At 38.7% G+C, this 19,622-nt stretch overlaps 1 protein-coding gene across 1 annotated transcript in view; it reads right to left on the reverse strand.

Annotated features, from left to right (window-relative positions):
• Positions 1-18,848, reverse strand: part of TEKT3 (tektin 3) — a 39,378-nt gene extending 20,530 nt beyond the window's left edge. Inside the window, exons 1-3 of the mRNA XM_005582943.4 lie at positions 18,746-18,848; positions 7,701-8,308; positions 4,327-4,410 (exon numbers count right to left, since the gene is read on the reverse strand). Coding sequence (XP_005583000.3) covers positions 4,327-4,410; positions 7,701-8,279 — 663 coding nt within the window. The 5' untranslated portion in view covers positions 8,280-8,308; positions 18,746-18,848. The remainder of the gene's footprint in view (positions 1-4,326; positions 4,411-7,700; positions 8,309-18,745) is intronic.
• Between the last annotated feature and the right edge of the window lie 774 nt (positions 18,849-19,622).

A 19,622-nucleotide genomic window follows, 5' to 3' on the forward strand; every position in this document is an offset into this window, starting at 1 on the left:
CTGTCACCCACAATTTCCAATCCCCCAAGTCTCCTTTCATAACCACAAATCTACTTATGGTCTCTATAGATTTCCCTATTCTGGAAATTTCATATAAATGGAATTACCATATGTGGTCCTTTGTGATTGGTTTCTTTCATGCAGCATAATGTTTTCAATATTCATCCATGTTATAGCAACGGATCTGCACGTCATTACTTGTTTTTTTGGCAGAATAACCTATTGTATGGCTATCTTACATTTTACTTATCCACTCATCAGTTGATAGACATTTGGGTTGTTTCTACTGTTTGGCTGCTATGAATAATGGTGTTATAAATATCCATGCACAAATTTTTGTTTGGCCATATGTTTTCTTTTCTCCTGGGCTGACGCTTGGGAGTAGAACTACTGGATCCTATGGATCATACAGGGTCATTCATGCTTAACCATTTGCCAAAGGATCTGCCTCATTTTGCACTCCCACCAGCAATATATGAGGGTTCTAATTCCTCCCACATTCCAGCCAACTTGTTATTTTCTGTATTTTCTATTATAACTATCCGTCATATTTCATTGTGAGATCCTTTGCCCATTTTTAACTGGGTTGATTTTTTTTTAATTGTGAGAGTTATTTATATATTCTAGACACAAGTCTTTTCACTTTGTTGCTAATGTCCTTCAAAATATACCACATTTTTAATTTTGATGATGTCCAGTTTATCTGCTTTTCCTTGTGTTGTTTGTGCTTTTGATATCACATCTAAAAAACTGTTGCTTATTCCAAGGTCACGAATATTCATGCCTATGTTCTTTTCTAAAAGTCTTACAGTTTTAGCTCTTACGTGTAGGTCTTTGATCCCTTTTGACTTAACTATTTTGTATGTTGTGATGTAGGAATCCAACTTCATTCTTTTGCATGTGGATATCCAGTTGTCCAAATACCATTTGTTGAAGACACTCTTGCCATTGCATTGCCTTGGCACCGTTGTCAAAGATCAATAGATGGTAAATGTGATAGTTTATTTCTCAACTCTCAAATTGTGTCTATTGTTATGCAGGTACTACACTGTCTTACACATTGCAGCTTTATAGTAAGTGTTGAAATCAGGAGGTGTGAGTCCTCCAACTTTCTTCTTTTTCAATATTATTTTGGCTATTCGTTATCCTTTGAATTTCTATATGAATTTCAGGATCAGTTCACCAATTTTTACAAAGAAGTCAGCTGGGATTTTGACAGGAATTGTGCTGAGTCTATGAATCAAGTTGAGAAATATTACCATCTTAACACGAACATCCACGTTTATGGATGTTCCCATCCATAGACATGATATGCCCATTTATTTAGATCATCTTTAATTTCTTTCAGCAGTATTTTGAATTTCTGAGGCGCTTGTTCTTAACTCTGCCTAGTCATTAAGATTAGTTGGGGGATATTTTAAAAAGATCAGTGCCTAGTCCCCACGGCAGATTTGAATCAGCATCTCTGGGTGTGGGACCCAGCCATTGATATTTTTAAAACCTTTGCCAGGTGATTCTAATGTGTAGCCAGGTTTGAGAGCCACTACTCAAGTAATGGAAACACTAAATGTAGCCAAGTACCAACAAAATGTCTGTTGGAAATATCATAGTGTGTTTGTGGGCAAGCTGATGAAGTTCAGCTGTTAGAACTGCCTTAAAATTTATTTCATACAGAACATCTCAGGATTAGTGAAAACAAAAGGCCAAAGGAAAGACGATGGTAAATTCCTATCCAGTTAGGATGACAAAGTAGATGACAGATTATTTTAAGGCTTGTGAGATTCATCAAAGGCTGGGAAAGAAGAAAGAGAAGAGCAGAGACCCATCACTGCAAAACTATTTCATTCAGAATGTTCTATTTCTTTTTTTTTTTTTTTTTTTTTTTTTTTGAGATGGAGTCTTGCTCTGTCGCCCAGGCTGGAGTGCAGTGGTCGGATCTCAGCTCACTGCAAGCTCCGCCTCCTGGGTTTATGCCATTATCCTGCCTCAGCCTCCTGAGTAGCTGGGACTACAGGCGCCCACCACCGCGCCCAGCTAGTTTTTTGTATTTTTTAGTAGAGACGGGGTTTCACCATGTTAGCCAGGATGGTCTCAATCTCCTGATCTCGGGATCTGCCCGTCTCGGCCTCCCATAGTGCTGGGATTACAGGCTTGAGCCACCATGCCAGACTGGTTTATTTTATTTTTAGAGGCAGAATCTTGCTGTGTTGCCCAGGCTGGAATGCATTGGCATGATCACAGCCCACTGCAGAATGTTCTATTTCTAACCACTCCTGTCCAGCCACAGGGACAGTGACTTTTACAGTAGATTTACAAAACCTTTCGGTAGTAGCCAAAGCTTTCCCGAGTATATTATTTCAACTCAGAGTTCTCTCAGAGAAGCAGACAGTAGAGGAAAGGAGAGAGCAAAGAAAAAAAGTCTGCTTGTCATCTTTAATGTCATGGGTCACTAAGAAAATTTAAGTGATGTTAAAGCAGAGCGTTGATGCCACGTGGAGATAAAATTACTCTGAGGACTGGGCTGCTACCTTGTCATACTTACTTTCCTACCAAGGACTCAATTCTCACCAAGGACCAATTTAAAAAAGGCAAAGAGGTAGGAATCTGCAAAGCTTGTGCAGGGACAGAGAAGATGGATTCATTGCAGTGGAAATTCTGTGATTCAGATGGAAATGAAGCTGAGAAATGAGGGAGTCCGTCAAGGGAGGCCTTAGTGGATTTTTCTCCTGCAGAAATTAGGGAGTCAAGGAAGAATTCGTGGCAGAGGGAAGAAACTCGTGAGAATGTATAGGACAGATCCAAGGGAAACTTGGGGAAGGAAAAGTGCTTTGGAATTTCTTATTAACCAGATATTTTTTTAAAAGAGCTGGAAATTGATGAAAGGAGTTTGGGAGACAACAGGCAGCAAGCCATGGTGATGAAGGAACACTGGTATCATCAATAGAAAGGGACAGGCAATAGGCTAAGCAGGCTTTATGAATGTGAACCAGGAAAAAAAAAAAAAAAAAGTTACCAAACTAAAAAATGTTTGGCAAGTACTTAGGAACGCAGAACTAATGCTTTATAAAGTGCCTGGGCTGAAAAAAGTGATTGGGAAGGGCTCCAGGTACATGATCCCTGAAGTCTTAAGAAATGATAGAGATCTGTGGTACCAAGTCTAAGAAGTGAAGATCAGAGAAATTAGAACTAAACCAGATTTAATTGGTGGAAGGTGGAAGACAGATTAGTGTGAGAATCAGCAGAGTAGTGCAGATGCAACTGTGAGTTTCTGGATGGCAATTTGGCTATATATCAAAAGCTTTCAAATGCATAGAAACTTTGGCATATCAATTACACTTCCCAAAATATATTCTAAGGAAACAATCAGAAGTACCTACAGTTACCAATAATATTTTTGTATACTGCAGTGCTATTAAAATAGGAAAACAAAGGAGTGGAATAGGGAAACAGTCTAACTATATAAGAAAGGATTGATTGAAAAAAAAAAAAGATAGCACCTTTACATTGTAGAACACTGCATAACCATTAAAAATCATGTCTTAAAAGAATATCTAGGCCAGGTGTGGTGGCTCACGTCTGTAATCCCAGCACTTTGGGAGGCTGAGGCGGGCAGATCATGAGGTCGGGAGTTCAAGACCAGCCTGGCCAACATGGCGAAATCCCATCTCTACTAAAAATACATAAATTAGCCAGACATGGTGGGAGGTGCCTGCGATCCCAGCTACTTGGGAGGTTAGGCAGGAGAATCGCTTGAACCTCAGAGGCGGAGGTTGCAATGAGCTGAGATCATGCCCTCATACTCCAGACTGGGCAATAAGAGCAAGACTCCGTCTAAAAAAAAAAAAAAAAAAAGAAGGCATATCTAATTATATAGTAAAAAAATTACCCCAATATAAATTTAGATGAGTATACACTATTCAAATTTATAAATACAATGATTCGAGTCTTGAAGACATATCTGAGCATCATTGTATAAATTAGGTGGTGCCTATCTAAGAATGATTAATAAAAAGATGCAACGGAATTGTAGGGAAAAAAAGCATGATTAATAAAAAAAACTGAAATACTCCAAAATTAATAGTGATTTCTGTCTAATAGAGCTTCAAGTGATTTTTATCTTTATTTACTCTTGTTTGCATTTTTCATATTCTCAATGAATATATATTATAACCAAGAAAAACATGTCTTTGCTAAATGCTGTCAACATCTGATATGATAATGCTTTACTTATAAGTCATTTTATGTAACATCCTTTTTTACTTCTACATATTCAACACACATTTACAACTAAGCTGCTTGTGACTGATGCATTTCCCCCATATTTACCGTCAGCAGTTGTGTTTCGACTTCATCGTGAACTAGATCGATTCCCATTCTCTTTTCTCGATGAAATAGACATTCCCGGGCTACCTACAGATACACAGATAATGGAAAGCACTAATAAAAATTGACAATCCATGACTAGCAGCTCTAATAATTTGTTTCAAAAATAAGGCAATAGATAATTCCAATACCAACTTTTCCAGCCCTTTTGTGAAAATCTAGCCTGAAACAGACTGTAACAACTAAATGAATCTCTGTTACTAGTTCAAAGTTAAAGAGGTAGCTCTTCAAAATAGTTTGAAAATATTCCTAATTTGGAAATTTGACAAAACGAAGCAGATGGCATTTACTTGATCCCCACAAATTAGCATCTGAGGGCATTAGTTGGCATTAGTTTCTTCAGGTGAGACAGTTCAATAACATGAGATACAAGTCTTCAAGATATTATTTCTAAATATTTTCTACTGAGAATAGGTAGAAATGAATGATTATCTCTAAAAACATCAAAATATTTGTGTTGCCAAAAGTTCCAGTGATTATTTTTAAAGTGTCATTTATTGTTTTCCCAATTATCAGAATAATATGCCTTTACTCACTAAAGAGAAAAAATACAGAAAAGTAGAAAATATGATTTAGCCATACTCCTATTACTACTTTGTTTGTTTGTTTGTTTTAACAAGATAGAGGTTATAATGTTCTTACAGCTTTATATTATGCTTTTTAGTATTGACATTAAATAGTAGACCCAAATCATGAAATATTCTTTGAGACAAAGTATGTTAGTGGCTCTAATGGAAAACAGCTTAAATTTCTAACAATAAATTATGTATGAAAGAACATTATGCAGCAGTTAAAATGCTTTTTTCAAAGACTATTTTATCACGTAGGACTCCCAAATAATATTAAATTTTTAAAAGCATAAAATATAATGGTATGTATACTATAATCCAGATATACTATCATTGAACAAAATCTTTGAGCGAATCTCTAATTGTTTAATAGTATCACTTACCAGAAGAAGAATTAAAAGGTAGAGGGGAACTCTGATTATCTTAATATATATTACCAAACTGCTTTCCAGGAAATTTCTACCAATCCATAGCCCCACCAGTAATATATGAAAGTGTCCATTTTCTCCTCCTATGGCAGCTCTAAATGTTACACATTTTCATTATTGCAAGTTTGATAGGCCAAAGGTAGTTATTTCATTGATCTAATTTGTATTTTATCATTAAGCCTTAACATTTTTTCTTATATTTGTTGATTGCCTGTATTTTCTCTTTGGAAGCTTATCTGTTCATGTGACTCATTATAAAAAGGACTTTCCAATACTGTGTTGACAATAAATTTTCAAACACACAGAACATCTGCACAAAAGCTGCAGAAAAAATTCCAATTAGAACCATCTTTCTGAAAGTAGTCATCACTGAAAGGGTTACTAAGAGAAGAAACTAAATCTGCACTGGAAATTAAGAAAGTAGCTATCATTTTAAGGATATTTTCAATTCTTAAAGGTAATCGGGGGTAGAATGAACTGTAGAATAAATCAATATTTCAGAAGAATCTGTGGCTCAGGGAAGGTGTAGAATCCCTTCTGATTCTAAACAAAATTTTATGATGAACTAATTCAAAAAGATCATTAGTGAACTATCAACTGTTCTCAGAATTCCTGGGGATTGTGTGCCTCTGTGTGTGTTTCTGTATAGTGGGGAGGGGTTGCAATAGGAAGTGACAGTGTGCAGGGTGCCCCAAGAAACTCCTCCACCCACCAGACTTCCAGTTCCTTGATTCTCTAAAGTCTTCTACTACAGACGCCATGGTAGAGACCTACAGGAAGTGCTCATCGCATGGGAATAAGTCATGCAAACATGAAGAAAAATGGTGCTAGCTGTGCTCATCAAAATGTATACTTCTAAAATAATTTCTATAATTTGCACATCTTCAAACATGGAATGTCTTTTTTTTTTTTTTTTTTTTTTGAGAGGGAGTCTCGCTGTGTCGCCCAGGCTGGAGTGCAGTGGCCGGATCTCCACTCACTGCAAGCTCCGCCTCCCAGGTTTACGCCATTCTCCTGCCTCAGCCTCCCGAGTAGCTGGGACTACAGGCGCCCGCCACCTCGGCCGGCTAGTTTTTTGTATTTTTTTAGTAGAGAGGGAGTTTCACCGTGTTAGCCAGGATGGTCTTGATCTCCTCACCTCGTGATCCGCCCGTCTCGGCCTCCCAAAGTGCTGGGATTACAGGCTTGAGCCACCGCGCCCGGCCAGAATGTCTTCTTTCAATGGAGGAGGGTGGAGAGGGGTTGGAGGGCCCATCGCATAGCCTGAGGGCTAGAGATGACTTAAGCCCATTCAGAAGCCTGGTCAGAGGCCAGTAACCAACTGAAATGCTCCCTACATTACTATGGCAACTGGCCTAATCTCAGCCCCATTTTTCTACTTAGTCAAGCAAATTCCATGTCCTAAGATGGTCTCATTTGATGATGTCACTACGTCTTGAAAGGGAATCATAATATGTACACAGGAGGCGTTTCATGATACAGACTAAAAAAAATTAAGTTTTTGGTTGTATAAATAAAGTTTTGGTTGTAAAATAAAGTTTTTGGTTGTATAAATAAACAATCAAATATTGTTTATTTTCATTTAGGGACAGCAGTGATGAAGCAGCCTATTTAAGAGATAAGATGGTAATCTGTGTCCCTGCACAAAGCTCAATTCAAATTGTAGTCCCCAATGTTGGGGGTGGGGCCTGGTGGGAGGTGATTGGATCATGGAGGTAGATCCCTCATGAATGGTTTAGCACCATCCACTCGGCGCTATTCTCAGGATAGTGAATGAGTTCTCTGGAGATCTGATTGTTTAAAGGTGTGTGGCACCTTCCCCCTTTCTCTCTTGCCCCTGGACCCTTCAAGATACCTGCTCCTCCTTTGCCTTCCACCATGATTGGAAGCTTCCTGAGGGCTCCCCAGAAGCAGAAGCCACTGTTTCCTGTACAGCCTGTAGAACCAGGTGCCAATTAAACCTCTTTTCTTTATAAATTACTGAGCCTCAGGTATTTCTTTATAGCAATGTGAGAATGGCAGAATACAGATGGCGTGTTCACCTTAAAATGTTGTGTATCCTAATGGTGTCTCTGTAATTGGCCTTCTTTTCTTTGCATTCAGAATTATTTCTTAAAGTGGTTGTTCTTACAGTGTATAATGCATTAAAAAAAAAAAAAAAAGACGTGGTTTTGCCATTGCTGAAACCAGTCGCAGATTTATTGATGGGAGTTGGCTTCTACAGAGAATTAAAACATAATTCAATATATAAATAACCACAGTAACTCAACCAGTGGGTTAAAATCATAAAACTGCAGTGCCTTCTATCCTAAGGTCTCACCTGAAGAGGGGCTTCAGTCTCCATCAAAGCCCGCTCCAGTCTTTTCTTCACATCAATAAGTGCATTTGTCTCTCCAATCATTTCATCCAACTCATGAATGATTTCAGATTTCCAAAACCCTATGTCATTGACACGTTCTCCCAGATTTTGGGTTGTGTCTGCCTGGGTTTTTCTTGTTTGTTGATATTTGTCTTGAATTAGGCGAGATGTATCTACTCTTAGTTTCTCCGAATTATGTCGGGAAGTGTTGGACTCTTGATAGTTGGTTAAATTGGACCTGTACCAGTCGTCTGGCGTGTATCTTGTGAAGAAGGTAGTTCTGTTGGAAACAAAGGGAAGCATGGCATTCTCGGACACCCTCTGTGATCTGGTGCAGTACGGGGCCACGCTTGGGTAACTGGACGCCACTTTGTAGTATGTGCTGGGTCTCCAAGGAAGGCTCAGGCTATGGGTCAAATTGGAGTGGGGAAAGCGGTCCCTGTAGCTTGAGGCCATGGTACTGATGGCTGGTAGAAAGTTGGTTGGTGTTGGTCTAGGGTGGGCGTAAGTTGACGTTAAAGTACAACCTACACGTTCCATGATGCCAAAACACTATTTGTAAATCTCTCCTGTTAAAAAATGAAAAGTAAAATAAGACAGTCACATAAATTAATCTCTGGTGAAACATACAGCTCCGAACACATTAGATGCTTGTTCTCATTTGTTATCCACATTCACCATTGATAATATATTCCAACAAAGTTTTTTTTTTTAATCTCCGTGTCTCTAGAATGTATTAAGATCACATTTTTATTGGCCATTTGAACTTCTGAATTTTTATAAAAATTATGAGAGTAATATTGTCTTGTTGTAACAAATTCAAATTAGGAGCCTAAACTATGCATCTTAACAGATAGGGATTCAAAATAGAATTCTCACTTGAGGTCAGGAGTTCAAGACCATCCTAGCCAACTAGACGAAATGCCGTCTCTACTAAAAATACAAAAATTAGCCAGCTGCTGTGGCAGGCGCCTGTAATCTCATCTACTCAGGAGGCTGAGGCAGGAGAATTGCTTGAACCCAGTGGCAGGGGTGGGGGCCAGATAGATTGCAGTGAGCTGAGATCACACCACTGCACTCCAGCCTGAGGCTACAGAGAGACTCCGTCTAAAAAATAAATAAATAAATAGATTTCCATCTCAAACCATGATAGAGTAGTGAAAACTAGACTTAGCCTCTTATATCTAAAAATCTAGACAACTGATTTTAGACATTGGACAATGGACAGCACAGGACTCTGAGCCATGAGAAAAGAGAAACAAATAAGGTGAATCCACCTATTTACTAGCTATGTGACATTGGGCAAATTGCTTAACCTCTCTGTGCCTCGGTTGCTTCACTTAGAAATAATAGGGAATAATTATAGCACTTCCTTCTTTGGACTGTTGTGAGCAGTGGTAGCAGCAGGGGATTGCTTGGCAACTCCCCACCCCTGCCCCCACAAGTCATCCTAAATAAACACTCCTTCTGGATAACAATTGTGTGGTTGATATGCAAACACAGCTCAAGGCAAGTACCTGGATCTCCTTTCCTGCAACCTGCAACCTGTAAGCACCTCCAACATATAATAGAAATCCTAGGGAAGCCATGGGGTTATGAAGGCTAAGACAATGCTAAGTATTTAGAAGGCTTAGCACAGTGTCGGGCACATAGAAAGTGTGCAATAGATCTTAACTTTTTAAATTGCTACCTCAGAGAAGTAGATAATGTAAAAGATAAACATCCTCCTCGCAAAGGTGAACTCCTCAGAAGTAGCCACTAAATAGTTCATTAATAGTTGTATTTTTCCAGATTTTTCCTATTCATATACCAACATATGTATTATTTATATTTTATATACCTCTACCTATATACCATCTATACCTGTATATAAAGCTTTTTAATACAAAAACTGAATTATCCTAATCATTGTATATATCATTGTAGATCATGCTTTTTTTTTTTTTTTTAACTTAAGTATATTTTCTGGGCCACTCCCCCTGTTAGAACACACAGATCTACTGATCTACTTCATTCTTTTTACCAGTTCCATTGTCTGAAACTTTTGATCATTATTATTCCAGAAAGCCAAGGATGCCACAGACCATAACATATCTTTTAGCATTTAAATGTCATTCTGTTTTGGGGTTAAAGTCTATGGACTTGTTTACTAAAAAGGAAAAATACAATCAGGTCCAATTCTATGCACTGCTCAGAAAAATAAAAATTCTTTAGTGACTACTAAAATAGCTATGTCTTGAGGACTTTGGTACCCAACTACAAAATAATCTATCTGTAGAGTTGTGTTCAAGTCACAATCCCCACAGATCATATGATAAAATATCCACCCATGGCCCTGTGCTTATACAACCCTAGTTCTCTTTCTGCTAAATTCTTTCTTCCTACAGCTCCCAAACATGTTATACTGGCCAAACTTACAGACTGATGGTGAAAACAAAAGCCTTAGTTACCACTTGCAGTTCTTTGCTTCAATTTGAAACTTAACCATTACTTTTTGAAAAAGGAAATTTAAAGTACTGAGACCTTAGGGTCCTTAAGGTTGTCTTCAGTTTCAACCCCTTCCCCATGTCAGATCAATAAATAATCTGGTTTAGTTCTAGCAAGAAACTTCAAGTGGTGATAGACCACTCCTACTTTGCTTTGGTTTATTTTATTTTATTTTACTTTTGGAGGGAGTCTCGCTCTGTCACCCAGACTCGAGTGCAGTGGCGCGATCTTGGCTCACTGCAAGCTCTGCCTCCCAGGTTCATGCCATTCTCCTGCCTCAGCCTCCTGAGTAGCTGGGACTACAGGCGCCCACCACCTGGCTAATTTTTCTGTATTTTTAGTAGAGTCAGGGTTTCACCTTGTTAGCCAGGATGGTCTCGATCTCCTGACCTCATGATCCACCCACCTCGGCCTCCCAAAGTGCTGGGATTACAGGCATGAGCCACAACCACGCTGGGCTGGTTTATTTTATTTTTAGAGACAGAATCTTGCTGTGTTGCCCAGGCTGGAATGCATTGACATGATCACAGCCCACTGCAGCCTTGAACTCCTAGGCTCAAGCAATCCTCCCAAGTAGCTGGAGCTACAAACACACACCACCGTGCCTGGCTAATTTTATTAATTTATTTTAGTAGAGATGAGCAGATTTCATTATGTTGCCCAGGCTGGTCTCAAACTCTGGCCACAAGTGACCTCCCGCCTCAACTTCCCAAAGTGCTGGGATTACAGGCATGAGCCATCTTAATGATGCTTAATGAGCCTGCTTAATTCTTGACAATAAGAGATCTAAAAACCAATAGCTCACTTCATCCTTCAACCACGGAATTTCACGTGTAGAATGCCACCCGAGTTTTCCCAGCATTTGTTATACTGGCATCTTGAGACGTCTCAACCCATGTTTGAACCGTAAGTCATCTGCTCCGGGGGTGATATCTGAAGATGCAAGGGTTTATTATACACCAGATGAGATATGTGGACTGAGAAAAACAAATATAGTTTACAAAAGCACTTGGTGATTTGTTTTTTAATTAGAAGTGAGATTTGTCATAGAATCTGGAATCTAAAGCATAAAGCATAGTGGTTTAGAGATCACAGAGGTAGAATTTCTCACGTACGGCAGTCAGTTTCCTATGGAGAGATAATATTTTACAGCCACAACTGAAGTTCTAGTTCTACCAGCCATCTCGTACGTCATTCAGGAAGACTGAATAAAAGACATCACGTGTGGATGGTTTCAGCAAAGTATTCCACTGTCATGCATTTTGGGCCATTAATGGTCAAGAAAACCAAGACTGTCATGAACTAAAAAATACTTAAAAACTGAAAACTGACTTCTACCTCCAACCGTGAGAGAATAATAAAAACCAGACTTAGCTTCTTATACCTAAAAACCTAGACAAAATATATGAAATAACTGCATTCAGACCTCAGACAACAGGCATCATAAGACTCTGATCCTTGAAAGAAGGGAAACAAATAAGGTGAGCCCTCTGATTGTCAAGGCATTGTACCCAAAGACAATTTTCAGACAATGAGAAAAAACGTGAAAACTGAACAGAGCCTGGCAGCCTTTGTGAGCTGAGAAAGTGATCAGAATTCGGGAAGGCTGAGAAAGCTAGAAACTGTAAAGCAGGTTTATGGAATAAAGTGAGCTATGCAGACATAGAGATCCAGAAATCTACATGGGGATCTTTGTCTTTGCTGAGAATAGGCTGCACAGGCATCAAGGAACACTCCACAAACCCTGGCAAAGAGCGATGGCAGAGCTGTTAGCTGAACAATTTCTAGAACTGACAGAGGGTGGAGATACATTATGAACACAAACTAACTAGATTGGAGGGTCACTGGCAACCACCTGGAGCATTCAGGAGAGACACCAGAGAGGCCATACGTTAGAGGTAGGGCTTAACTATGCCTGGAGTGAAGGTAATGAAGACTCCCTCTAGCAAAGCTTGAAAACAGGTCTCAAAGATATCAAGCTAATCCACAAGTAACTACCTTACAACATCAAGACACTCAAATATGTAACATCACAATGTCCAGCATCCAGTCAAAAACGACCAGACGTAATAAGGAGCACAAAAATGTAACCCCTAAAGAAAACTCAGTCAATGGAAGGAGGCTTAGAAATGGCAGAGATGATGGAACTAGTAAACTGCATTAAAGGATTTGATACAAGAAGAAATTGAAAAGCACCTTGGTAACCTATGGTACAACAGCAAAGGTTCTAATATTAAGGTTTTGCAGTGTCATAAAAAAAAGGAGAAGGACAAAAATATTTGAGGAAATAATGGCCGAATGTTTTCCAAATTTTCTGAAAACTATAAATACCTAGGTCAAAAAGCTCTACAAACTCCAAGAAGATAAATACACACACAGACACGTGCACACACACACAACCCCCTGCTGCCACCACCACTCCATGGCTCATGATCAAATTGCTGAAAACCAGTGATAAAGAGAAAATTTGAAAATCAGAGAGAAAAGACATATTTGGAAAAAAAGAACAAAGATAAGAATCAGTGCTGAATTATTGTCAGAAACTACCCAGACCAGAAGACAAACAACATTTTTAAAGGGCTGGAAGAAAGTGTAAAGCCTCAAATTCTGTATCAAGTGGAAATATCCTTCAAAAAATGAAGCTGAAATAAAATGTTTTCATAAAAACAAAATCCAGAAGAATGCATCATCAGCAGACCTGCAATAAGAGAATTGTTAAAGGAAATTCTTCAGAGAAAAGGAAATTATACCAGATGGAAAGTTGGATCTACACAAAGAAATGAAGAATGTCAGAAATGGTAAGCATGTGTGTTAATAAGAAAAACAAAATCTTTCTAACTTTCAAATTTATTTAAAAGACCATTATTTAAATTAAAAATAAAAAATTGTGGCATTAATAAAATAGAAGTAAATTATATGGTAGCCATAGCACAAATGACAGGAGGGCTTACATGGCCATATTAGATGATAAGGGTCTTACAACTGAAATGAAATAATGTCATTTAAACATACACTGTGATAAGTTAAAAATATGTATTGCAAACTTTAGAGTAGCCAGTTCTCAAAATATAAACTAAGGACCCATGGGCATGCCTAAGACCTCTTGGGAGGTGAAATGGTCAAAATGGTTTTCATGGTAAATACTCAGATGCTATTTGCCTTTCTCACAAATTTACAACAGAGTTTTTCAGAGGCGACATGATGCATACTATCGCAACAGACTGAATGAAGATGAGAGCCCAGCTACTAAGCTAAAAATTACTATGCCAAAAATATAAAACAATACTAAATACTTCTTACTAAATTAATTTTTGTTCCAGAAAATATTTTAATAAAAACATTATGCTAATATATAATGGGTTATTATGGTTATTTTAAAATAATTTATGGTTTTAAATTTCTAGTATAATAAATACAATAGGTATAATCCACATAAGTAAAAGCTCATTGAGGTCCTCAATATTTTTAAGAACATAAGGGGGTCCTGAGATAAAAGTGTTTTTGAACCACTGACCTGGAGCAGTATCTAAGACTAAAAAACAAGAGTTTTAACCAATAATGAAGGGGAAAAAAATGGAAGACAAAAAAGACTCGTAATTATTCCAAGAGAAAAGAGAACCAAAAATAAGACAAAGAAAACCCAAATAGAAAAATAATACAAATCCAACTATACTGATAATTAAACAATCCACTTAAAAGGCACAGATTGTTAGAAATGGTTTTTAAATAGCAATATTGAACTATAATCTGTCTAGGAAAAATCTCACTTTAAATATAAAACACAAAGAAGTTAAAAATAAAAGTATAGGCCGGGAGCAGTGGCTCACGCCTGTAATCCCAGCACTTTGAGAGGCCGAGGCGAGTGGATCATGAAGTCAGAATTTCAAGACCAGCCTGGCCAAGATGGTGAAACCCCAACTCTACTAAAAATACAAAAATTAGCTAGGCATGGTGGCAGGTATCTGTAATCTCAGCTACTCGAGAGGCTGAGGCAGAGAATTGCTTGAACCCGGGAGACGGAGGACCATGCCACTGCACTCCAGCCTAGGCAACAAAGTGAGACTCCATCTCAAAAAAATAAAAATTAAAAAAAATAAATAAAAGTATGAAAAAAAGATAAACTGTTTAAACACTAATCAAAAGAATACAGAAGTGGCTATATTAATATCAAATCAAGTAGACTTCTAAACAAGAAATATTCGGAGATAGAGAGAAAAATAAGGATAAAGGGATCAGTCAAGGAGATATAACAATATTAAATGTTTATGTAATCATTTACCTAACTTTCAACACCTAAAGCAAAAATTGACAGAACTAAAGTGAGAAATAGACAAATCCACATTATATTTGAATATTTCAACATTTGTCTGTTACTAAATCATAGAACAAGTAAACAAAAAATTGGTTGATACATAGACTATTTGAACAACGTTACAACTAACTGGACCTAATTTGCATCTTTAGAGTGTTTTAGAAAACATTCACCAATGTAGACCATATCATGAGTCACAAACAAGTCTAAATAAACTTAAAATATCAAAATTATACAAAGTATGTTAACTGACCATATCAGAATTAAGTTAGAAATCAGTAATAGAAAGATATTTGGAAAATCCCCAAATAGTAGCAAATGAAACAACACCTTACTCCATACCTCATGAGTCAATAATTACATGGGAAATTAGAAAATATTCTTAACTGAATGAAAATGAAAACAGCATAACAAAATTTGTGAGATGCAGCTAAAATAGTTATTAGTGGTAAGTTTATAGCTTTAAGTGTTTACATTAGTAAATAAGAATGAGGTAAAATCAGTGATCTGTGCTTTCATCTTAAAATGCTAGGAAAAAAAAAAATAAACCCAAAGTAGAAGGAAGAAAATAATAAAGAGAGAAAAAAAAATCGATGAAATAGAAAATAGACAAATAGAAAAGAAAAACAATAAAACTCTATCAATAAAATTGATAAACCACTTGACAGGCTTATCAAAATTAAAAAGAGAAGACAAATTACTAATATCAGGAACAAGAGAGGCAATATTCCCACAAACATTATATAAAGTGAATAAAGCAATATTACTAACAACTTTATGGCAAGAAATTTGACAACATAGGTGAAATGGACAAAATTTTTGAAAGATGTACAAATAACAAAAACTGATTAAAGAGGAGTTAGATAACCTGAGTAGCCCTGTAGTATTTTTTAAAAATTGAATCTACAGTTTAAAAACTTTCCTCAAAGAAAAGTTCAAGCTCCAATGGGTTCACTGGTGAATTCTATCAAACTTTTAAGGAAGAAATACCTCAGTTTTTAAAAACCTATGGCTTACTTTGGTGGTGTGCGTCTTTTACAATGATTAACCTACTCTCTAAATTCTAACTTAGTCAATTCTTTTTTTTTTTTTTTTATTTTTTTGAGACAGAGTCTCACTCTGTCTCCCAGGCTGGAGTGCAGTGGCGCCATCTTGGCTCACTGCAAGCTTTGCTTCCCGGGTTCACGCCATTCTCCTGCCTCAGCCTCCCGAGTAGCTGGGACTACAGGCGCCCACCACCACGCCCGGTTAATTTTTTATTATTATTATTTAGTGGAGACGTGGTTTCACCGTGTTAGCCAGGGTGGTCTCTGTCTCCTGACCTCGTGATCCGCTCGTCTCTGCCTCCCAAAGTGCTGGGATTACAGGCGTGAGCTACCATGCCTTTCCAGTCAATTCTTAAGAGAGCATGTGCAGCACATACTAGATCATTATCTGATGCTATAAATATCTCATATTCGCAAAGAAACTGAGCAAATTCTTTGGAAAAATGACTGCAAATAGTTATGGGAAAATCCCCTAAATTAGGCAATTGTTTTTTATTGTACATTTAATCATGATGTTTTGGTTTGAATGCTCCCCTCTAAAACTCAAGTTGAAATTTAATTACCATTGTGCAGTATTAAGAGGTGAGACTTTTAAGAGGTGATTATGTTATAAGGGGTCTGACCTCATGAATGGAATAATGCTATTATTGTGGGAGTGGATTAGTTATCACAGAATTGGGTTCCTGATAAAATAATAAATTCACCTCCATTGTCTCTGTCTCTTTCATTCTCTTGTCCTTCTGCCATATTATGATGCAGCAAGAAGACCCTCATCAGGTGTAGCCCCTGAATCTTGGACTTCCCAGCCTCCAGAACTGTGAGTCCAACTAATCTCTGTTCTTTATAAATCACCCAGTATCTGGTATTCTGTTATAGCAGCAGAAAACTAAGACATATGACCAAACAGAATTTTAAGAAATGAGACATGGGCTACAAAGTCAAATACAATGTTTAACTAGGTGCACTTAATTTACGGTCAACAGTTATTTATATACTGAAAAAAATGCTATAATAGTCTTCTATAAATATTAACATGCTAAATATAGAATCAATCACACAGAGATTTTAAGAACCGGAAAGCTCTATTTGCAATCCAAAAGTTGGCTTCATATTGGGTAAACATTTTATTAGCATATTTAAGCAAGACTTGAAGATCATAGATATTTTAAAGTACAAAAATCTACAGACCATTTTCTGCAGAAGACACAGGTTTACATGACTTGCTCCACACCCTGCCTTAAATCAGGGGCAAGCATAGGCTTGAATGGCTCACGTACAAACCCCTTTAGTTCCTTTGTAGCCACTTAATTACAGTTCCAAATTGGAGCGGAAATAAAACAGTGCTGCCAATGCACTAACAAATACCAGAAGTAGAAGAAATCATATCAGACATCAATGTTTAATTTCTCTTTATGCATATATTACATAAGAATACAGGAAAACTTCATCTCTTCAAAAAAAAAAGTTTGGTTAAGGAACTCTATTCATTGATGGTGTATAAATTATTACACATTGGAGAGCTACACGGTGGTATCCAGTAAAGTTGAAATGTCATATTCAAATATGTTTGAATATGTTCAAACATATTCAAATATGTTTACAATTAGAATGTACAAGAATTCCTTTCTAATATTTTTAAAGGGAGCAAACTAAAAGTCCATCAACAGGAGGATGCATACGTAATATGCGGTAAATTCATACAAGAATCACCACACAACAGTTCAAATGAATGACCTGGAACACGTACAGCATAATGACCTGGAACACGTACAGCATAACCATTCTATCAACTCAAAATGTAACAGTAGTCTGGGTGTGGTGGCTCATGCCTATAATCCCAGCACTTTCGGAGGCCGAGGCGGGCAGATGACGAGGTCAGGAGTTTGAGACCAGCCTGGGCAACTTGGTGAAACCCCGTCTCTACTAAAAATACACACACACACAAAAGAAAAAATTAGCCAGGTGTGGTGGCAGGCACCTGTAATCCCAGCTACTCAGCAGGCTGAGGCAGGAGAATTGCTTGAATCCGGGAGGCGGAGGTTCCAGTGAGCTGAGATCACGCCATTGCACTCCAGCCTGGGTGACAAGAGCGAGATTCCGTCTCAAAAAAAAAAAAAAAAAAAAAAAAAAAAAAGTATACATTGGCTTGGGATAAACATATGAGTAGTAAAAGTATAAAAATATGCAGAACATAAGTAAATGCTAAATTTTGTAGGCTAATAGGACTAGGGAAGGAGAGAGGAGAATGGGCTTTAGGACTAGGGAAGGAGAGAGGAGAATGGGATTGTAGGCTAATAGGACTAGGGAAGGAGAGAGGCCTCGTAAGAGGCCTCAACTGTGCCTGTAATCGATTTTTTGTTGGTTTACGTTTGGACTGGGTACACGGATTCACCCCTGGATTCACTCTACTTATTGTGTGAAGTATTTTATTTTAAAGAAGAAAAAAGTAGAATATTTTGTCAGTTACCTCAAAACATTTTTGCCTATTAGTAAAACTATATATTTTTTTCACAATAATCAAACAAATAATTTTACCCATTTCCAGGATGTTTATTTCTCTACACCACCATATACATCCAGGAGAAAACATAGAGGGGTTTGGTCTAAACTGCCCAAACACAACCGAAAGCTTTGCAGCCTAGCTAAACAGAAATGGCTTTGGGCGGTGAGAGAACAGCTTTGATCTGAATTTCAGGAGCTCTGACTACAAGACCAGGTGATTGAACTCTCCTCCCAGTGACTGCAGATCTGAAGGATCGGCTACTGAAGCAGAGGGAAGGAGGAACACCGTGCGGGGCGGCCAGCACCGCAGTGGAAAGGCACAGCGCTGCTAACGGGTAATAATTAGAATTAAGAAATTAAATGAGTTAGCACAGTGCAGGGGGTTCGGACGCCCCTTCCCTGGTTCCGCGTTTAGAAATAACTTCTCAAACCTTGAAAAGCATCAGAAAGGTAAATTACGAGGAAATAGACGTCTGGGTGGGAGGTGCCTGTGGATTTGTATGGCTTTTATTTGGAAAGAAAAGTGAAGATGGAGGGAGGAATTGCAGGGTGTCCGCGACCTCCCGCGATCCGGAGGCCAGAGGTTGAAGTCCTGGTTGGCGAAGGGGGATCCTTTGCGGTCGTCCTAGAGGCAGGCTGGAGTCAGCGAGACCACTCACCTGTCGGCGGATGCCCGGCGAGGGGCGGGAAGGGGCGGTGAGAGGAAGGGGTCACAGCCTGCCACCTGCAGCCCCCGACTGGGGCCCAGACCAGTCCAGCCCTGGCCCCGCCTTTCCTATCTGTGACGATAGCAGCGCCTGTGGGCCACTCAGCGGCCGTCCCGGCCGGCTCGCCGGGAGCTGATTGGCCAGTCAGAGGAGAGGCGGGAGCTGTCGGGCCGGGAGGGAAACCAGTTGGGCGGCGGTTACTATGGACGCGTTCACGCTTAGTAACCGAGGATCCCCGCCCTCTGGGAGACCTGCTTGGTCCGGGAGGTGAAAGGGGTGAAGAGTAGCCCAAGAGAGAGGCTTCGGTGATTTCCCCGCCTCTCCATGGAGCCTGATTCGGAACTCTTCCAACTGCGAAGAACTTGGCCGATTCTAAGGCACATCAGGGCTGCCTGGAACCTTATCACCTGCCTAGGTGTTGACAAGCCCCCATCTTTCCTGACAAGCCTCTCCTCTCTCCAGCAGGGCTTCTCCTGTGACCGGATTATCTAGTGTTCCTTCCCTCCTTCCTCACTCTAAGAAAATGGTTTGGGCTTTCCCTTTCTCTCTCCAGCAAAGATTTCCGTAAACAGCAGCCCTTACTGTTTCTTCCAGGTGCTGATCCACATTTTTAAATACATACATCATTGCTCATCCATGCAAGCTCTTTCCAATCCTGTAAGAGGGTTTATATTTTACAGATGAAGAAACTGAAGTTCGAGAAGTTAATGGACTTAGACAATGTGACTCAGGGGCAGAGCTAACACTAAAACTCAAATCAGTCAAACTTCAAGGCATCTTTCCATGAGGCAGCGGTCTAACCGTGTAAGCAGCAAGAGAATTTACTGAG

The sequence above is a fragment of the Macaca fascicularis genome, chromosome 16 (genome assembly GCF_037993035.2).
Source record: "Macaca fascicularis isolate 582-1 chromosome 16, T2T-MFA8v1.1".
Classification (NCBI taxonomy): domain Eukaryota; kingdom Metazoa; phylum Chordata; class Mammalia; order Primates; family Cercopithecidae; genus Macaca; species Macaca fascicularis.